Source organism: Culex quinquefasciatus, chromosome 2, assembly GCF_015732765.1.
Source record: "Culex quinquefasciatus strain JHB chromosome 2, VPISU_Cqui_1.0_pri_paternal, whole genome shotgun sequence".
Classification (NCBI taxonomy): Eukaryota; Metazoa; Arthropoda; class Insecta; order Diptera; family Culicidae; genus Culex; species Culex quinquefasciatus.
Window position 1 is genome coordinate 197,512,015 of NC_051862.1, and position 21,877 is coordinate 197,533,891.

The 21,877-nt window shown below is 35.6% G+C and overlaps 1 protein-coding gene across 2 annotated transcripts; it reads left to right on the plus strand.

Moving 5' to 3' along the window:
* Positions 1-5,724: 5,724 nt before the first annotated feature.
* LOC6036447 (eukaryotic translation initiation factor 4 gamma 3) lies at positions 5,725-20,324 on the plus strand. Of its 2 annotated transcripts, XM_038253244.1 has the most exons (4): positions 5,725-6,410; positions 12,389-12,392; positions 16,579-18,476; positions 18,542-20,324. In XM_038253244.1, the coding sequence occupies exons 3-4, from the start codon at positions 16,740-16,742 to the stop codon at positions 18,866-18,868; spliced, it is 2,064 nt and encodes a 687-aa protein (XP_038109172.1). In that variant the 5' UTR covers positions 5,725-6,410; positions 12,389-12,392; positions 16,579-16,739; the 3' UTR covers positions 18,869-20,324. The 2 variants fall into 2 exon arrangements, with proteins under 2 accessions (XP_038109172.1, XP_001846498.2); XM_001846446.2 differs by lacking the exon at positions 12,389-12,392.
* Positions 20,325-21,877: the final 1,553 nt, after the last annotated feature.

Here is a 21,877-nt window from a genome sequence, read left to right on the forward strand (position 1 = left end):
CATTACTATTTTCTTTCTACGCAAAAAAGTTGTTTTTGTTTTAAATATACTTGGATGACACAATTTTATATAAGGATAAATGATTTCTAGAAAAGATTTCTAGAGTAAATTTTCAAAACAGCAAGCCATAGTTTCAACATTTGCCTGCCTGTGTGCCTGTGTTTTAAAATGCATTTTCCGTGGGCTTTGGTGGTCTTTACGCTTAGCGACGATTAGGTTGGTTTCCCAGGTCCTGTGGGTCGTCAGGACTTTGGCAGCCCTACGGTGCGTGCCTCCGGGTGGCGGATGGAGGATAAAGGGATGAGTTAACTGTAGTGACAGGCTGCAAGGGATCCGGATCCTCAGCAGTCTTCAAAACGGTATACAGGGTTGTTACGGACGGCGCGGATCGCGCGGATGGCGCGTTTCGCGCGGATCTGGCGCGGATTTGCTGGCTAACTTTGCTCAGGCAATTTTGATAAACAAAATAATTGAAGATGATAGAACTTCTTTAAAATTACAAAGGAAAATATTATTAGGAATCAAATAAATTCAATCTTCTTCGTTTATTGCGAAAACATCAATTTCTAAGAAGTTGTTAATGAAGAAAATTTTCTTCTAAAAATTATTGATTTTTTTTCTAAATACGAAACTTTGAAATAATCTTCAAGGAGCGATTTTTTGAATGTATTGAGATTTGTTAAATAAATTTAACATAACATTACAACTCATTATTTTTAAAACACCTCCTTAACAATTCAAATAAATACCAATTTTATGAAATTCAAAATAACAAAATTAGAAAAATTAAAGAATTTTAAAAATTTGAAGCTATGAATCTTTTCAGATTTTCTATGATTTTGATATAAAAATTTAAATTTTTAAATTTTTGGTTTATTGAAAAAATTTAAATTCTGTTGCCACTCTCAGGTAAAATTCTGGAGTTTTTTTTTGAAAAGGACCAATAAACCAAATTTTCAGTTTTTGCTCTTTGGGTGTTTTTCAATACCCCTGACTCAAGGCGGTCCTAAAAACACCCAAAAAGCAAAAACTGGAAATTTGGTTTATTGGACCTTTTCAAAAAAAAACTCCAGAATTGATTCTACTTCCAATTATCACAACATGACGAAATCCACTTAGAAATCTGCTAAAATCTCCGTCTAAAAGCGAAATGTAGTGTTAAAATTAAAAAAATAAGAAATCTGGAATTCAACAATTTGAAATTTCAGAATTTACATATTCAAATAATAAAAAAATAGAATTAATAATTTGAAATTGTCAAAACTTACAGACTCAAAAAACGTAAAAAAATACGGATTATTCAATTGAAAAATTACGAAAATATTACAATAATTTTTTTTGTTAATTTTTTATTTTTTAAGAAAGTTCTTAAGTTACCAAGTTATTAAATTATATTTTTTTTAATTATTAGATTATTAAATTCTAGATTAAAATTTTAAAACAACCTATCCCTCATGGGTTTCCTATGCAGATAGGAACTTTTGAAAATTTAATCTAGAAATTTTTAAAATTATTAGATTATTAAATTATTAAATTAATAAATTATAAAATTATAAAATTATAAAATTATAAAATTATAAAATTATAAAATTATAAAATTATAAAATTATAAAATTATTAAATTATTAAATTATTAAATTATTAAATTATTAAATTATTAAATTATTAAATTACTAAATTATTAAATTACTAAATTGTTAAATTATTAAATTATTAAATTATTAAATTTTAAATTTATTAAATTATTAAATTATTAAATTATTAAATTATTAAATTATTAAATTATTAAATTATTAAATTATTAAATTATTAAATTATTAAATTATTAAATTATTAAATTATTAAATTATTTAATTATTAAATTATTAAATTATTAAATTATTAAATTATTAAATTATTAAATTATTAAATTATTAAATTATTAAATTATTAAATTATTAAATTATTAAATTATTAAATTATTAAATTATTAAATTATTAAATTATTAAATTATTAAATTATTAAATTATTAAATTATTAAATTATTAAATTATTAAATTATTAAATTATTAAATTATTAAATTATTAAATTATTAAATTATTAAATTATTAAATTATTAAATTATTAAATTATTAAATTATTAAATTATTAAATTATTAAATTATTAAATTATTAAATTATTAAATTATTAAATTATTCAATTATTAAATTATTAAATTATTAAATTATTAAATTATTAATTTATAAAATTATTAAATTATTAAATTATTAAATTATTAAATTATTAAATTATTAAATTATTAAGTTATTAAATTATTAAATTATTAAATTATTAAATTATTAAATTATTAAATTATTAAGTAATTAAATTATTAAATTATTAAGTAATTAGATTATTAAATTATTAAATTATTAAATTATTAAATTATTAAATTAAATATTAAATTATTAAATTATTAAATTATTATATTATTATATTATTATATATTATATTATTATATTATTATATTATTTTATTATTATATTATTATATTATTATATTATTATATTATTATATTATTATTTTGTTATATTATTAAATTATTAAATTACTTAATTATTAAATTTTTAAATAATTAAATTATTATTTTTTGTTTTTTCTTAGTTCGGATTATTTTCGGAGTCATATTTTAGTTTAGAGAAATTTAGAGAAGAAAATAATAGAAATTTCGTGTTTCGATTTTCCAGAGTAAAGTTTTGGCGAGAATTATCAAGTACTAAATCCCTTGATTTTATAATTTGGTGATTTATTTTATGGTTTTATTTTTTTCCTGAATTTGTTTTTAAAGCAACGATATTTAAAAATAATAATATTGTTTCAGAAATGATTTCGCGCGGATTGGGTTTTGGGGTCGGCGCGGATCTGGCGCGGATTTTTTCTCGACTTTTTCGTAACAACCCTGGGTAAGCTCGATGTAAAATCAAATTTGCAATCAAAAAGTAAAATTTTAATAAAGTGCATCGTTTTCAAGTTAAATCCATTTTTAGGTGACTTTTTTGAAAATAGTCGCAGTTTTTATTTTTTTTTTAATTAGTGCACATGTTTTGAACTTTGTTGATACGACCCTCACGGTGTAAAGGCACGGTTCAATAAGCCGAAGGTCTTAGGTTCGAGTTTCGGTGCCGGTACTTTTTTTTGATAACTGAACTTTTTTCGAAAATGAACCGATGAGTGAAGTACTCTCGGTAATTTTGGGATTTAACCTCTCCGTCCGCACACAGTACCATTTTACTACCGAACCGTGCTATTTATCCTCTCGTATGCCGATGCCCAGTTCTGGGTTTAGACAGTGCCGATCATGAGGAAGGTAATTAAATTAAGATTTTTTTTAGAAAGGCCCAAATTATTTCAGGAAATTGGTCATATCTCTACCTATAACGGACCTTGTTCAGAAAACTGTTCTCCACAATGTGATTGATTCTAAAATGTTTTAAAATGTAATGGTGTGATGTGACAGAGAATTGAAAAAATATTTTTCGGAACTTATTGGGTAATAAACAGCATATTTATTAAATAATCCATGTTTTGCATTGTTTAATGCTCAAATTCGTATCCGGGCTGTATTTTCATGGCAAATTGTACAAAGAAAAGATTTATTTTCGGTCGTATCGGGGTTTCCAGCTAGGATTTTGGAGTAATTTCAAAGAATGCTAGAAATCTGGTAAATTTGGTTCGATTTTTTTTTTGTGGAGGTCAAATATTGGTCAAAGATAGTTGGTAAGAGTCCCTAAGGCATATTTGTAAGAAGTTTGAGTGACATGAACATGAATGCACCGAATTTCTGTGACTTTTTTGAACAAATATCCCATAAAATCGAAAAATAATCTTCAAAAAAAATGCTCTAGACCCCCCGACGAAATATTTCTGTATACCCCGCAAAATGACGGGAAAGAGCATTTCTTTCACGGTGCGAAATATCAGACACACGGATTTTTTTGATCTTTGAGGTCTCGAAAAAATACACCGTGTAATCATATTATTTTGATTGGTTCAACAAGAGCTACGGCAGGAATGATCGCATTACAGTATTTGTATTTTATTTTTCAACAATATACCGAAGGTACAACCTTTTTTGTATACATTGACTTAAATGATAAGGACCTTATGTTTCATTAAAACTAAAAACTAATAACTAACAGTCTTTGGCAAAGTTAATCTCTGGAACATGAGAGTAGTTTGCTCATTGCACATGTCGCATACAATGTTTGAAGTTGTTGATATATTAATAATTTCAAGAAAAATTAGAATCCTGCGCTTCAATTAATCGCCGCAGAAAGATAACGTCGCAATGGAAAAACCTGTAGAGAAGGCAAGAGAGTAGGCTTAGACAAAAAAAAAAACATGTTGATTGTCAATCTGAAAAAAATCGTAGGGAATGTTGGTGCTGGCTGTCGATTGCTTGTTGATTTTAGAAGACTGATGTTTGGTGATGGAATCTGCGGTTCTGCGATCTTCGCGGCCGGCTCAGTGGCATCCGTACCGGTACCGGAACTGCGACCTTCGTGATAAGCTGTACCGTACCGTCGAATGGAGGGACTGCGGGCGTTGTTGACTTTGTCGGACAGGTTCCCCCCTCGTTGGAGAACCTGCTGCCTTGAGGATAAGCCGCCTGATTTTGTTGGCACTAAAAGGCGCAAGACGACGGGAAAATGGACCCAAACATTTACAGAAACATGGTTCCACGCTTACTACAAAACCCAACCAGAGAACGGGCCACAGGAAGATCCAGATTTGTTAAATTTTCATCAAGTTTATTTTTACGAAAACTGATTTATGTAATAAAAAAATCCGTAAGAATGGAACTTCAACACGGGTTTTAAGATTTCCGGTGGCCACAGAAACAGTATAAACTGGTCATGCTACTTCTTCTTGAATTTGAATATAGATTGTCTCTAGCAAGTCTAGTGCAATTTCGTCTTCTGGACAAGTTTTCCATGATCCCCGGTGGCCACATCCGGTTTCTCAAGTGTAACAAAGTCTTTGACCCCTAACCAAATCGCCCCCACCCCACCCCCTTACTGTGTTACATTATAGAAGAACGCCAGCGGTTGGCCGGTCTTCTGGGCTGGATGCAGCGGTTCTATGGCCTTCGCGACGGGCTTGGTATTTTTTTAGCTTCGCCCCTGGATAGATGAACGCACTGCGTTCCTGGCTTCTTCGGGCAGATATTTTCGGAGTTGAATTGGAAGCCCTAGCATCGGGTGGTTCGGGTATGGGCTCGAATGGCGGATGCAAGTGCCACCGATTCACCAACGAGGGACAATTCAGCCCGACAAAGCCATCACCAACCACAGTGCGTCCATCCGACCCGATACGAATACCGAGGACCATGCCTACCGCAAAGGCCACGGAAACGTTGCATCCGGCGAAATTCCTGAACATAATTTTCTAAACCTTTGTAAATTGACAGTAATCGAAAATGAAAATCAACACGGTTGCTACGATCAATTTGAAAAAAGTTTGCGCTCGTATCTTTGAGACCCCTACAAGAAAATCACCAAAACTGATTTTTTCTCAATACGCGCAATATTTGAAATTACAAAAAAAATCCGGATTATCGATTCCGTACTGTGCTCGCGGTCCGCGAGTTGCCGCGAATCCCGCGAATCAAATTTCGCGGCTCGATAAAGCAGATCGCGCGATACATTTGACGTTGTCGGTAAGTTCTGTCAGAAAATTGCAACCTCCTTCTCCTCGCTGTCACACTGCGGGTCGCTGGTGTTAGTGCCATCGCGCACCTTCATCGTCGTAGCACGTGAAATATTAAATGAAAGTCGAATCTGGTTCCTGCTCTCTCGCGGTGTGTAATATCGGGAACATTTTCGTTTGAACAAGCCCCGTTTAGTTCGCGGTAACAGGCCGACCCCCAGGTCCGCCCGCGTACCCGTGAAGCAGTGAACAACAGGGACACGCACGAAATTGTGCAGTGCTAAAGTGCACGAAAATTGCGAAGAAAAAAAGTGTTACACGAACAGAGTGGCAGACGTCGACGACTTTGCGGAAAAGGTTGAACAAGAAGAAGAAAATTGCCACACACAGGATTCTCGCACGACACAGAGATTCGTCATTCCGCGCAGGGACAAAAGACTGGAAAACGCGAAACAACCACACCAAGTTCGGGTTTTAGTAGACGCGGGTTCAAAGCTAGAAGGCAGCGCACACTGAGATTTGTTACGAGCCAAGATATCCGGATTGGAAGGCGTTGTGTGTCCCCTCCATCCATCCATCGAACCAAAGCTGCTGGCCTTCGCAACAGCAGCATAATTGTCAACGTAGCAACTCAGAGTGCCCCACAAGAAGAGTACACTTGGCCACGACCAGTGTACAGTGCAGAGCACACTTGGATATCACCAAATCTAGCGTAGACCACTAGTCAAAGGACAATAAAGGTAAGAATTTTGCGACTTTCCTACTTTCGCGAGTCTCATCTGATCATGGTGCCTGCCAATAGAATGGAAATTGCATAAGACAGCGCTCTGCTGCTACCTTGGGTGGTTTTCCTCTAATGAAAGGGAAACTCGCTGTCGTCGTGGTATCTCTCTTGTCTAGAAGGTATGCCTGGCCTGTAAAACACCTATTATAAAAGAAGAGAAATAAAAAACCTCAAACCCGACATAGTGTGCGTTGCACTCTGCTGGTTGATTGGTTGCGTGTTGGCCGCACACGGTTGCTGCGATTAAAATTCCATTCAAGACAAGTTCCGAACTTTTGACAATCCTGACCCAAATTGTGAGGTTGGAATTTTCCCGTTGAACATGAACTTGGACGGTACAGAAACGGTGCGGCACCTCGCCATGTCTCTTGCTAATCGAAATCTAAAAAAGTTGATCCTGATCACCTTAACAAAGCCAGAGCAGGGGCTATTTAGCATTTCGAATGCGACCAAGTTCCGTGTGCGAATCAGTTGCCAGCGGCAGTCACTTCAATGCGGTGAGGTTGATGAGGATACGTCACACTCATCGGCCACCACACTCACTGCTCGCCGCCGCACACTGGGATCGCTACATACCACCACACACGTACCCTTTCATGTTGGACGTTTTTGATTACACCGATCGTAGTATGCGTTGGGTTTATTCGCGAATCCAAAAGGAGAGAGGACAATCTCATCTAGCAAGCATGCTTGTTACACACGTTGGCATGTCGGTAGTGTGTGTCACTGGAAGTTCTGAATCAGTACTGTTGGTACAAATGGTACAAATAACTTTTCTGCTAATCAATTTTTGTAAGGTTTAGCAGTTGATTGAGAAAATACTTAAAATGGATTGTTTGCACTTGTTTTTTTGTTTCTTTTATATATTAAACAGGTTTAGCGTTCTTCGTAATTAAATATATATCCATTAAATATAGTATACTGCTCAAATTTTTATTTCGTTTATTTTTATATCTTGTTCAGGAGGTAATTCTGCCTTCCCATTTTTTTGTTCTATGAAGCCTTATTTTCTTGCTTCGTGTTTTTCCACTTCAACTTTAAGTATTTTAAGGGGGTATAGCGATTGTCCACGCTCCATACAAAAATTTTTTTGTATGGACAATTGTCCACGAGGGGGTTGAGATTTCCAAAAAAGTGTCCACGTGGTTTGTGGATGGTCCCATACATTTTTGTTGGAATTAGAACTATTCGACATATTCCATAATTTTACACTCAACCCCCGTTGGTTGGTCACTTTTTCGTTTGACACTTTTTTAGTTTGTACCCCGTTGGTTGGTCAAAGTCAAACTAAAAAGTGATGAACTGTCACTTTTTACACAGCGCTCACGAACACTATCAAAACAAACGTTTGGTAGTGTGTGTGAACTCCGTGTAGAAGGGGTGTCAAACTAAAAAGTGACCCCGTTAGTTTGACAACCGTTGGTGTCAAACCATCGGGGTTTGAGTGTATCTGCTTTTTATTTTTCATTCTGGATCACTTTTTCAAAACAACCAATGCACCATGGGTTTCCTATGTACATAGGACCTTTTGAAAAAGTAAGCGAGAATTATTCTACGCCAGTGTGCTCTTTTCTGGAGTTTTTTTTTTTTTTTTTGAAAAGGTCCAATAAACCAAATTTTCAGTTTTTGCTTTTTGGGTGTTTTTTAATACCCCTGACTCAAGGCGGTTTGTAAAACACCCAAAAACCAAAATTGGAAATTTGGTTTATTGGACCTTTAAAAAAAACTCGAGTTTTGTTCTATCTAGATAGGGGAGCGTTCTTTTATTACGTAACGCAAAATAATCGGATTTCTAGACCCCCTCCCTCCCCTCGTAACAAAATTTCCATACAAATTTTAAAAAAATTGTATGGAGCGTAACACGGCATCCGACCCCCCTTCTCCCCCAACTGCGTTACGTAATAAAAGAACGCTCCCTAGGAAGGAACTCCAACAAGCTTTGAACAAAAGAGCACACCGGCACTTAATTGTAACTGTTGTAAAAAAATCGTTAAATCGTTGAACCTAAATTCATTTTTTTTGGAAGCATTAAACTTTCTAATGCCTTCTATTTTTCATGTAATACTTGCATTATAGCGTTGCAAATATTTTTTTAATGTTCTGCCGCAGCGAAAGTCATTCTTGGCAAAAAAACGATAATCTATCGTTACCTATAAGATTACAGCCGATATTGAACTTTGGACTCTTTAAAAAAAAATATCTAGAATCGTGTGCATTTCCACTTCATAAGAGTTTTTTTTTCAATATTAAAAAAATCACAAAATACCGTACTTTTTTCGAAAATACTCAAACGGAGCGAAATTTTCCATGCTTTTTCACATTCCGCTTCCTCCGCGAATTTTGAAAATTTGAGTATTTTCGAAAAATACGGTTTATTCAATTTTGTGAAATTTTTGAAATTTTCAAAAAAAACACTACTGGTCACTTTTTCGTTTGACACTTTTTTAGTTTGACACTTTTTTAGTTTGTACCCCGTTAGTTGGTCAAAGTCAAACTAAAAAGTAACGAACTGTCACTTTTTACACGGCGCTCACGCACACTATCACTAGCAAAACGTTTGGTAGTGTGTGTGAACTCCGTGTAAAAGGGGTGCCAAACTAAAAAGTGAGCCCGTTCGCTTGAAAATAGTTGGTGTCAAACCATCAGGGTTTGAGTGTAGTGAAAAAGCATTCAAAATTTCGCTTTGTTTGATACCCATATAGCAAATTAGAAAATATGAGTATTTTCAAAAAAATCGGTACTTTGTGATTTTTTTTGTATTTTTAAAATAACTAATGAAATAGCAAAGCATACCAAATTTTGCTTCATTTTGTAACCGTATTGAAAATAATGAAAATTTGAGTACTTTCTAAAAATACGGTATTTTGCAAAAACAAATAGTTTTTTTTTTCAAAAAAAAACTTCAATTAAGTGAAAAAGCATAATAAAAACGCTTCGTTTGAGACCCACATTGCATATTATGAAATTTTGAGTACTTTCGAAAAATACGGTATTTTGTGAGCAATTTTGAGTATTTATTTTTTGAAATTTACTACTTAATATATTCTTAGAGAAAGCATTGAAAATATAACATGATTTGGTTGAATTAAGTCGATTTTGAAACAATAAAAAAATCGTTCATTATCGGCGATAAGATTGTTGTCGATAGAATCATCGAAAAAACAAATTAAATAACGATTTTATCGTCAACAACCTTGTATACAAAGGTCTCTTAAACACGTAAAAATTAAATAAAAATCTGAAAAAATGGGTTAGAAGGTTGCAAAAATGACCAGAAAAATAAAAATTACAGATCGGACTCGATTATCTGAAGTTCAATTACTCGAGGAGGAGACGGTGATTTTAGCAAATTGCAGACTGGATTTCGCCATGTAATGGGATGATTGTCTAAGTCTAAGTTGCCTTGAATTGATAATTGGGGATAGAACTAATTTCACCTGAATCAGATTCTCACCACCATGGCAACCACCTTTGCTGGTCGCTCCCATCTCCACTGATTTTTCACTTTTTTAAAGGGGATAAGGGAAAATCTCCACGGTATCCCCACATGAGTTTCGCTTGGAGTTGGACGGTTTTTGGGAAGGTATAAAGTCTAGATATGCCCCAATGGCGACCAATGGCATGATATTTTTAAATGGTGAAATTTTATTCTCAAGGCAAGCAATCGGATACTGCTGTTGATGCACTTCCCATTTATTTGAAATGGAAGGTTAGTTTTCCTAAATTAAATTAAATGAAAAAAAAACGTTACTCATTTATTCCTACCCCCCTAAAGTGTCCACATGGTTTATGGATCGCCCCTAACGTGAACGCAGCAGAGCAATTCTCTACGGAATCGGTCTTTTTTCTTTAATTTTATTTTTTGTATTTTTTAATCCGGCTGAAACTTTTTTGGTGCCTTCGGTATGCCCAAAGAAGCCATTTTGCATCATTAGTTTGTCCATATAATTTTTCATACAAATTTGGCAGCTGTCCATACAAAAACGATAAATGGAAATTCAAAAATCTGTATCTTTTGAAGGAATTTTCTGATCGATTTGGTGTCTTCGGTAAAGTTGTAGGTATGGATATGGACTACACTGAAAAGAAACTGATACACGGTAACAAATTTTTTGGTGATTTTTTATTTAACTTTTTGTCACTAAAACTTGATTTGCAAAAAAACACTATTTTTATTTTTTTTTTATTTTTTGATATGTTTTTGAGGACATCAAATGCCAACTTTTCAGAAATTTCCAGAATGGGCAAAAAATATTTGACCGAGTTATGATTTTTTTAATCAATACATTTTTTTTTCAAAAAATCGAAATATGGGTCGCAAAAATTTTTCAATTTAATTTTTTGATGTAAAATTGAATTTGCAATCAAAAAGTACTGTAGTTAAATTTTGCTAAAAGGCATCGTTTTCAAGTTATAGCCATTTTTATGTAACTTTTTTCAAAATAGTCGCAGTTATTGATTTTTAAAAAATAGTGCCCATATTTGTCCACTTTTGAAAAAAATATTTTTTAAAAGCTAAGATAATTCTCTATATTTTGCTTTTTCGGACTTGTTGATACGACCCTTAGTTGCTGAGATATTGCAATGCAAAGGTTTGAAAACAAGAAAATTGATGTTTTCTAAGTCTCACCCAAACAACCCGCCAGTTTCTAATGTCGATATCTCAGCAACTAATGGTCCGATTTACAATGTCCAAATATGAAACATTTGTGAAATTTTCCGATCTTTTCGAAAAAAAAAATATTTTCAAAAATTTTAAATCAAGGCTAACATTTCAAAAAGATCAAAAATTCAATATTACGAGCTTTTGATATGTTAGTCTTGATGAAATTTTTTTATAAATATTTTTTTCGAAGAGATCGGAAAATTTCAAGACTGTTTTTTATTTTAACATTGTAGGTAAATCGGACCATTAGTTGCTGAGATATCGACATTAGAAACTGGCGGGTTGTTTGGGTGAGACTTAGAAAACATCAATTTTCTTGTTTTCAAACCTTTGCATGGCAATATCTCAGCAACTAAGGGTCGTATCAACAAAGTCCGAAAAAGCAAAATATAGAGAATTTTCTCAGCTTTTCAAAACTATTATTCTCAAAAGTGGGCAAACATGGGCACTATTTTTAAAAAATCAATAACTGCGACTATTTTGAAAAAAGTTACATAAAAATGGCTATAACTTGAAAACGGTGCCTTTTATCAAAATTTCACTAAAGTACTTTTTGATTGCAAATTCAATTTTACATCAAAAAATGAAATTGAAAAATTTTTGCGACCAATATTTGGATTTTTTGAAAAAAAAATGTATTGATTTAAAAAATCATAACACGGTCAAACATTTTTTGCCCATTCTGGAAATTTCTGAAAAGTTGGCATTTGATGTCCTCTAAAACAGCGATTCTCAACCTTCTTCTAGGCTGGTACCCCCTACCATGTAAATCAAGTGAGAATCGCTGCTCTAAAACATATCAAAAAATAAAAAAAAAATAAAAATAGTTTTTTTTTTGCAATTCAAGTTTTAGTGACAAAAAGTTAAATAAAAAATCACCAAAAAAATTTTTACCGTGTATCAGTTTCTTTTCAGTGTAGTCCATATCCATACCTACAACTTTGCCGAAGACACCAAATCGATCAAAAAATTCCTTCAAAAGATACAGATTTTTGAATTTTCACATATCATTTTTGTATGGACAGCTGCCAAATTTGTTAAAAATACAGAAAAAATCGAATGACCGAAATCTCAGAGAATTGCTCAGCACCAAAGAGGTCCTAATAAAAATAAGTGATGAGTAAAAACAGACTGCCTACAGACTTTTTGTCAAGATTGTACATACACTGCCGTGGGACGGATTGAGGTTATGTCAATTCAGAGCATTTTTTAAACTGCTTGTAATTTTAGATAGGTAAGTCAGATCTTGAAAATTCTTAATCCACAAGAAAGGTAATTTCAGAACCTTTCTAAAAATATTGAATATGGCAGGTTTTCATGCAAAAACCACCCTTTTTTGCAAATTGTGAAATTTATAAGCAGCAGTTTTTTAAACATAACTTTTGATGTGCTTTACTAAATCTTACAAATTTTAATAGGGACTTATGGGACCCCAAGACGAATCAAAAGAGGCCAATACGGTCAAAATCGGCTCATTCAGTGACGAGATATTCCAGTGACATTATTTCGGTACACATGTCTACATACAGCCAAACACACAGACATTTGCTCAGCTGGTGATTCTGAGTCGATGACGGTAGGTCTAGGAGGTCTACTTAAAAGGTTCATTTTTCGAGTGATTTTATAGCCTCAGAGAATTCCTCTGACATAAAAAAGGCAGTAGAAGGTTAAATTTGTTGCAATCCACCTTTCCCAAGCCGAAGTCAGCATCGCTGCTTCTCGGCGGCTCATTTTTGCTCATTTTCGGCGTTATTGCTACGCTTTCGCACCACATAGCTGCTGCTGACGTTATCGTGCGCGCTGCGGGTTGCGATTGCAAATTTTGAAAGTGTAATAATTCGCGTTTTGTGGCGGCTTGAGATCAGCTGCTGCAAGGGGCTGCGAACGAGTGGGTGTCGTCGCGGCTCTGTTATTATTGCCGCACCAGCATCCAAGAGAATCTTTGGTTTCTCATGATGAGTAGTACAACTCTCTCAGTATTTGTGGTAGGGGCGAGCTTTTTTTTTTGTTTCTCGTCTCAAAATGTATTTTTATCAATTAAACTCTCCGCAGATGTTTGGGGAACGGGTGCGATCGATAGTAAGACAAGACAAGACTTGGCACAAAGGTTCAATTCATACCAAACGTGGTCACAATCGAAGCCAAATTAGACAAGAAGCATTTTTATTTATTTCATGTTAAACGAGCAATAAAAACTAACTGCATGAATGGGTTTGATTCACATCGAAAACGGGAAGGAAAGTTGCATGAATGACGGTGATGCGAATGCACTTTCGGTGTGCGATGCGGCGCCACTCGCGATGATCTAATTCCATTTTGTTCCTTTCTCCTGTCTGTTGTGCGGGGTGAGAGGTGGGGAAGAAGCTGCACAAAACCATGAACATTTCTTCAACCACCCACCTGCTGCTACTACCCGCGAGTGAACGATTGGTAAATTTTCGTTTTTTCAAACGTTTCACTTCTTACAATGACTCTCCTCTGATCAAAGGGTACCATTTTTACCGTTTGAAATTTACACGAGATAAGCCGGTTCGGACGGAAGATGAAAGCGCTGAATCAAGTGTGCGAGTGTTGATTGCAATAACGTAAATTTTACGTTGATAAGGGAGTGTAATTTATTTACCTCGCTCTTACACGAAGACAAATGAGCAGTTCTCTGAGATTTCGGTCGTTCGATTTTTTTATTTGTTTTTTTTTTTAATCCGACTGCAACTTTTTTGGTGCCTTCGGTATGCCCAAAGAAGCCATTTTGCATCATTAGTTTGTCCATTTAATTTTCCATACAAATTTGGCAGCTGTCCATACAAAAACGATATATGGAAATTCAAAATTCTGTATCTTTTGAAGAAATTTTCTGATCGATCTGGTGTCTTCGGTAAAGTTGTAGGTATGGATATGGACTACACTGAAAAAAAAAATATAAACGGTAAAAATTTTTTGGTGATTTTTTATTTAACTTTTTGTCACTAAAACTTGATTTGCAAAAAAACACAATTTTTAATATTTTTTTTTCATTTTTTGATATGTTTTGGAGGACATCAAATGCCGAATTTTCAGAAATTTCCAGGTTGTGCAAAAAATCTTTGACCGAGTTATGATTTTTTTAATCAATACTGATTTTTTTTCAAAAAATCGAAATATTGGTCGCAAAAATTTTTCAAGTTAAGGCCATTTTTAAGTACCTTTTTTGAAAATAGTCGCACTTTTTAAAAAAAAAAGTGCGCATGTTTGCCCACTCATGAAAAAAAAAATTGAAGAGCTGAGAAAATTCTCTATATTTTGCTTTTTTGAACTTGGTTGATACGAGACCCAGTTACTGAGATATTGCTATGCAATGGTTTAAAAACATAAAAATTGATGTTTTTTAAGTCTCACCCAAACAACCCACCGTTTTCTAATGTTGATATCTCAGCAACTAATGGTCCGATTTACAATGTTAAAATATGAAACATTCGTAAAATTTTCCGATTTTTTCGAAAAAAAATCTTCAAAATTTTTAAACCAAGACTAACATATTAAAAGGGCGTAATATTGAATATTTGGCCCTTTTGAAATGTTAGTCTTGATTTAATTTTTTTGAAAATATTGTTCTCGAAGAGATCGGAAAATTTCACAAATGTTTCATATATTAACATTGAAAATCGGACCATTAGTTGCCGAGAAGACGTTAGAAAATGATGGGTTGTTTGGGTGAGACTTAGAAATCATCAATTTTCATGTTTTTAAACCTTTGCATGGCAATATCTCAGCAACTGAGGGTCGTATCAACAAAGTTCAAAAAAGCAAATTTTAGAGAATTTTCTCAGTTTTTCAAAAATATTTTTTTCAAAAGTGGGCAAACATGAAAATGAAAATGTGCGACTATTTTCAAAAATGTTACCTAAAAATGGCCTTAACTTGAAAACGTTGCACTTTATCAAAATTTCACTAAAGTAAATACTTTTTGATTGCAAATTTGGTTTTACGTCGAAAAATGAAGTTGAAAATTTTTTGCGACCAATTTTTGAAAAAAACAGTTTTGATTCAAAAATTCATAACTCGGTCAAAGATTTTTGGCACAATCTGGAAATTTCTGAAAAGTTGGCATTTGAGACCTCTAAAACATATCAAAAAATGAAAAAAAAATAAAAATAGTGTTTTTTTGCAAATCATGTTTTAGTAACAAAAAGTTAAATAAAAATATCACCAAAAAAAATTTAACCGTTTATAATTTTTTTCAGTGTAGGTATGGATATGACCTACAACTTTACCGAAGGCACCAAATCGATCAGAAAATTCCTTCAAAAGATACAGAATTTTAAATTTCCATATATCGTTTTTGTATGGACAGCTGCCAAATTTGTATGGAAAATTATTGCGCAATTCTCACTAACTTGGACTTCGCACTAAATTATTGCTATCGATCGCACTATTGCGACTTGTCAAGCTGGCTTGGGAAAATTTAATTTTCTCAAAAAATGATCAAAGCGAGCCGATGTTGCTCACCTGTCAATCGCAATTTTAAAGTGCGAATGTCCAGTTTGGTGGCAACTGCGACTGGAAATGTAAATAAACAACTGCCGGTTGCCTAGTTTTTGGACATTTTGTTGTCAAAAGTGCGAGATAAAAGTGCGGGTCAAATCCAAGTTACAGTGCAAGGATCAATATATGGACAAACTAATGATGCAAAATGGCTTCTTGGGGCATACCGAAGGCATCAAAAAAGTTGCAGTCGGATTAAAAATTACAAATATTAAAATTCTCAAAAAAAGACCGATTTCGTAGAGAATTGCTCAAATATAAGCCTGTAAGTGGTTTAATTGAACAAATTTTGCACGAATCAATTCAACCCATTTTTTTTAAATTGTGTTATTCTTCTTTCCACTGCTTTAGAAGCTATCATTATTTAACCAAGGTAGTTCGATAATATTTTCTTTGCCCCTATACCTTCCCCAACTCCATGCGAACCTTTTTTGGGAATACCGTGGAGATTTTACCTTATCCCCTAAACAAAGTGGAGCATGAACATACATGGCGAGGTGCAGTCTGCATTTTGCCTAAATCGCCGTCTCATAGAAGTCATCACTCATCACTATCAATGGAGTTTCAGAGGAATTTGATTTCCGATCTTCAACATTTCTGTCAATTTTTCAATAACATAATAGGACTATGATTTGGCATGATACCAAAATGTGCCTGAATTTCAAGGGTTAGCACAGATTATTGTAGCATTTTCCAGGTTATTACCGGTTGCATGCACCGACAAATAGTTTTGTGGACAATATTTCCTGAGCTTTGCGAACCTTTATGGAATATGCAATGTTTAGCATGAATAATAAATGGAAGTCGAGTAGTGCTTACGTACCGGACAATTGTTTATTGTTTCAAGGATGTGATAAGAACGGCCTCGATCGGCAAAAACTGATGGTTTTGCAAAACAAACCAGCAACTTATCACACTTTTGTTACTCTAATTTCAGAAGCTGCCGATCTAATTGTACCCGCACACTGCCACACACACTCACAGTCCGGAAATTGGTGCCACGAAAACCCTGCCAAGTGAAACTAGAAACGTGTTTCATCTGATTTTATTTGTAACGTCTTTTATTGGTTCCTATTGGCGACAAATACCCTCAAAGTCATGTCGGACACGGCAGAGCCGGTCGTTGCTGACCAGCAGCAGCATCCGGAGGATAACAATAATCAAATCGATCTGATCGATACGGCGGTGACCAAGCTTACGCTCAACGGAACGGGCACGGACCACGACGAACAGCAGTCTCACAACAACAGCAACGAGGAAAATGAGGACAACAACAACCAAACTGCTGAGAGCAATACAACTGCCGCCGTGAACAATAACGATGCTGCTGGCCACAAATCGATAGGAATCCGCATCCGCCGCACTTCGGAGAAGCTGCTCGGCGAGGAAACAGGCGGCCGGAAGAAGTATTCTCTGGATCAGCTGCTGTCACTCAAGGATACCACAATCAGCCGGGAGAAACCGACGACGATACCGGACGTGTGCAGGTCGATCCTCAAGTCTTCCCACAACCCGTCGTCGATGATGAGCAAGAACTTTGGCAACCAGGACAACTCGCTGCTGCCGACGTTCATGAGAAGTGGAGCCGACGGAGGTGGTGGCGGTGGTGGCATGGGCGGTGGCATGATGGGAAGCCGACCGCCGCCGATGAGACGAGCCCCGTACCAGGGTCGACTGTCCGAGAAGGCAATGCGCTCGTCGGACGACGTGGACGGTGGCATGATCAAGGTCAACCTGAACATTACCGAGGAGGTTAAGCTGCGCGAATCGGCCAATGCATGGAGACCTCGCTTCCTGCAAAAGCAGGAGGAAGCCCTCGACGAGGAGAGCAAGAAAACTAAGGAACTGTTTAAGAAATTCCGTAGCGTGCTGAACAAGCTGACGCCGGACAATTTCTCCGCGCTGGTCGAACAGGTCAAGGCGTACGAAATCGACACCGAAGAGCGGTTGGATGGCTGCATCAAGATTCTGTTCGAGAAGGCCATCATGGAGCCGAACTTTACCGACACCTACGCGCAGATGTGCAAGGAGCTGGGAACGATCATCAAGATCGAAACGAGCGACAACAAACAGCCCAACTTTAAGCGCAAGCTCATCACCCAGTGTCAACGCGAGTTCGAGAAGCACCATACTGACAAGGAACAAATTGAGGAAAATAAGAAGAAGGCCAAGGAGGATGAAAAATCGGAAGAGGCCGAGGATCTGCAGTACGAGCTCGAGGAAAAGGAGGTCAAGATCCGAAGACGTGCCCTCGGAACGATCCGCTTCATTGGAGAACTGTTCAAGCACGAACAGCTCACCTGTAAGATCATGTACACTTGTATTAACATTTTGCTCAGCGAAGACATGCTGGACGAGGAGTCGCTCGAGTGTCTCTGCAAACTGCTGACCACGATAGGTGGCCGCATGGAGAAGGACCCGGTGCAGGACTCACAGGGACTTCAGTACTGCTTTGAGAAGTTGCAGGAAATCGCCGACAAGAAATCCAGCCTGCAAGTCTCGAACCGGCATCGCTTCATGATCCTGGACCTGATGGACCTGCGGAAAAACAACTGGCAACCGCGTCGTGCCCAGGCCGCACCCAAAACAATGGACGAAATCGCCAAGGAGGTCGAAACCGAGGAGAACAAAAACCGCATCCTGAGCTTCAACCTGGGCGGTGGCGGCCGCGGCGGCGGTAATCGCCAGGACAACAACGATCGACACCGAGGCGACGGCGGCAGCGCGTCCAAGAACAAGCGCTTCGTCGATGACGACGGATTCGTGCAGCCAATGTCGAACAAAACGGCACGTCCGCTGCCCCAGACGTTCGATCCGAAGAAGCTGAACCTGACGGTGAGTGACTCAAAAAACCCTCGAATATCCCATATTTTAAAACGCTCACTTTCATTCTTTTGCAGCCCAAATCGCCGGACGTGACGCGCCTCGGGTCGGCCTCGATGTTCCAGGGTTGGGGCAAGAACAACGCATTTGCATCGCTCACGGACGACCAACAGCAGCAGCAGCAAGGTTCGGTTCCGCCGCCGAGCTTCTTTGGCAGTTCTGGCCCGGGAGGTAGCAGCAGCGGCGGAAGCAGCAGTAAAGGCGGAAGTGGTGGAGGCGGCGGCGGTGGTTACGGTGGAGGGAATAAAAAGTCTGGTGGAGGAGGCGGAGGCGGAGGAGGTGGTGGCGGCGGGCGGGACGGCAAGAAGCCGTACTACCACGGCAGGAACAGCAGTCGCTTCTGATAATGAGTTTCCCCGCGGGATGCATTACGAGCGTGATTGAATCAACAAACAACAGACTGTTGGACGGTTTCTTATGGTTTATTTTTTTTTAGAAATTATACGTTTATAATATTTTTTTGAGGGCAGAAGTTGAAAGTGTTTCTTTTTTTGTAATATTAGAAATGGATCTTCCACGAAATGTTATGCCATCAGAGAGAAAAAAAAGAGGGAGAAAGAGGCGGTGTGGGTGGAGATCTAACCGAACGCGATCACACTCCTGTTAACAAAATCTGCTTTTGCTTTCCGTTACACGATTAACAGTTATTTTTCGTACGGTTAAATTTACGTTGCATCTTTAACTTTATTAGGATTTTTGAACTGGATTGTGCGGGAGTTTAACTCATAACATATATTAATAGAATATTCAAAGTATAAAACAAACAAACAAAACACGGTATATTGAACAGAACTCACAGTTACGTAATGGAGCCTCATATATGACTAAACTCATTCACAAGGACTAACAAGAAAAAGAGAAGATGTGAAAAAACAAACAGCCAATATTACTAACTAAAGTTCCTTTTGCAATAAATAGTGAACCGTGCTGCATATTCCAAAATGAATGCAAAAACGCAGCGACGGATTACGGAAAAAAGTGTCACACACACACCAAGTGAACTGATATCATTGCAGCGGAAATGACTTTGAAAAAAATAAACAGCATAAATAAAAGTGGAGATTAATAAAGGAACGATTGATTAAGCACAGGACAGGTAAATAAAATGAATTATAGTCAAGTTATTCTAATCGTTTAATGAACTTATTAAGAGAGACAATGGATTGTAAAAAACACACACACACACACATAACTTAGTAAGTTCCAATGGCCTTCCAAACATCCCCAACCCTTCCCGCAATAAAAAGAAGAACCTAACAATCGATGGTTGACAAACACTTGTGAGGATTGTGGGCAAATTGACACACGCATAGCCAGCCAGCGTGCGAAAGGATAATGGAAAACTTAAAAACTAGGAAATTGATATTACATAAATTGCAAGTAAACACACACACACAAACACATAAGCGCGCGTGCATGCAAACCACGGCAGACACGTTGATGAATTAAATTGAAATAAAAATAGACAGCGAGAGAAAGAGAGAGAAAGTTATGGGAAAAGCGGTGGTGTGAGCTGTAAGGCACAGCAGCTTTACAGGACAATTAATCCAGATGAATCGCAAATGAAACATGTACTAGGTAATCAATTTTAATTATATTAAAAGCAAAATAACACTTTATAGCAACCAATATAATGGAGAGCGGAGAATAAAAAAAAACCTTCACACACACTGTGGAATATAAATAGTTGGTAAACGTACAAGGAACCAGTCTTGTGTACTTTTTTCAGACCTACATATTTAAATGTGTAAGCAAGTTAGTATATAAAATGACAAAACAAAAAAAAACACGCAAAAAAAATGAATCCGTTATCCTAAAACTCAACAAAGCTTGTTTTTAGTCAAATCCGAACTTTCATACTGTGCTAGTCTGTTTCTTTGATTGAGAACGTGGTTTTAACATTATTCTGGAGCAACATTTGAAAAGGGCGCATTAGCATTTTGACAGCCAGAACTATTTTGCAAATTCCGAGCCAACATGTAACTATTTAAGGGGTTAAATACATGTAAATCAACAGAAAAGTCAGAGGTTGGTGTGAGCACACACTTAATTTTATTTAAAATCTGTTTTCAGAGCATTAAAATATACATTTTTATCTATAATCAAAACAAATTAGAAGGCATTTGGTTGTATCATTGTCGAGATATAGCTATTTGAAGTCAGCAGTTTCAAAAAACGGGTGCCACGATATCTTAACACTGCCTTGACCAAATCGGCTCAACATTTTGGTGAAGACTCGTTAAACTGGTCCTGTATGCATGACGAAGGCCAATTTTCAAAAAACTTATTTTAAAAAAAGATAAAAATATTTTTGTGTTTTTAAGAAACGCTCAGAAGTCCGGTTGTGCACGGCAAAATGTTGAGCTAAAATCGTCTCTAACTCAGTATAATATCTTCATGAAACTTTCAGGACTGATTGAAAATTATCTTTTTAGTGGATTCAATAAATTTTTCTGCAATATCAAATTTTGTGATTTTCTACATGCATGAAACCCCTTAACAAAGCCTACATGCATGAAACCCCTTAAGAGTTAAAAGGTAGCTGAGAAGGCCACACAGAAAAAAAAATCATGGTAATATTACATCTGGAAAGGGGTACTTCTTTTATGTCAGAAAAAAGGTGTAATTTTACCTCTGGAAATTTACCAATTTATTTTTTTTTCAGTCTAAAATGGGGTAAAATTATATCATAAAAGAGGTAATATTCAACCTTCCAAAATTACAGCTTCCAAATTTACATTGTTTTTTACTGTGAAGCTTTTATTTTACATTTAGATTTTTGTGCTTATCCGCCCTTTTCTCGTGGTGTTCTAGAATTTGTGTTTTATTTTGTTATTCGGATCCTTGTCTCAAAGTATGCCATTTTGCATTATTCGTTACGCCATACAAGTCTCCAAACAAATTCGGGGCTCCGAAAGTATTAAAAATTCTGAGTCTCAGGAAGTGATTATTAAATTTAATTTGGTGTCTTGCGCAATGTTGAAGGTTGTGTGGATTTTTTTCTGAAAAAAATGTTACCTTTATTATTCAAATGTTTATATTGACTTTTTATCACAAAAAACATGATTTTGACTAAGTTTACATGGATTTATTTTTTTGAGACTTATCAACGAGAAATAACGATTTAAATTTTACTATCGAGAAATTACGATTTGAGTGTGTTATAAAAATTTCAAAAATCCTAAAAATTGGATACTCCTAGAATTTAAAAAAATCAAAATCTTCAAAAACATAAAAAATTTAAATTAAAAACAAATAAGAAATTGGCTACTATTGAAAAAAATAAAACAAAAAAATATTCAAATAAAAAACTAATAATAAATTGACTTATTTGAAAAAAATAAAACTAAAAA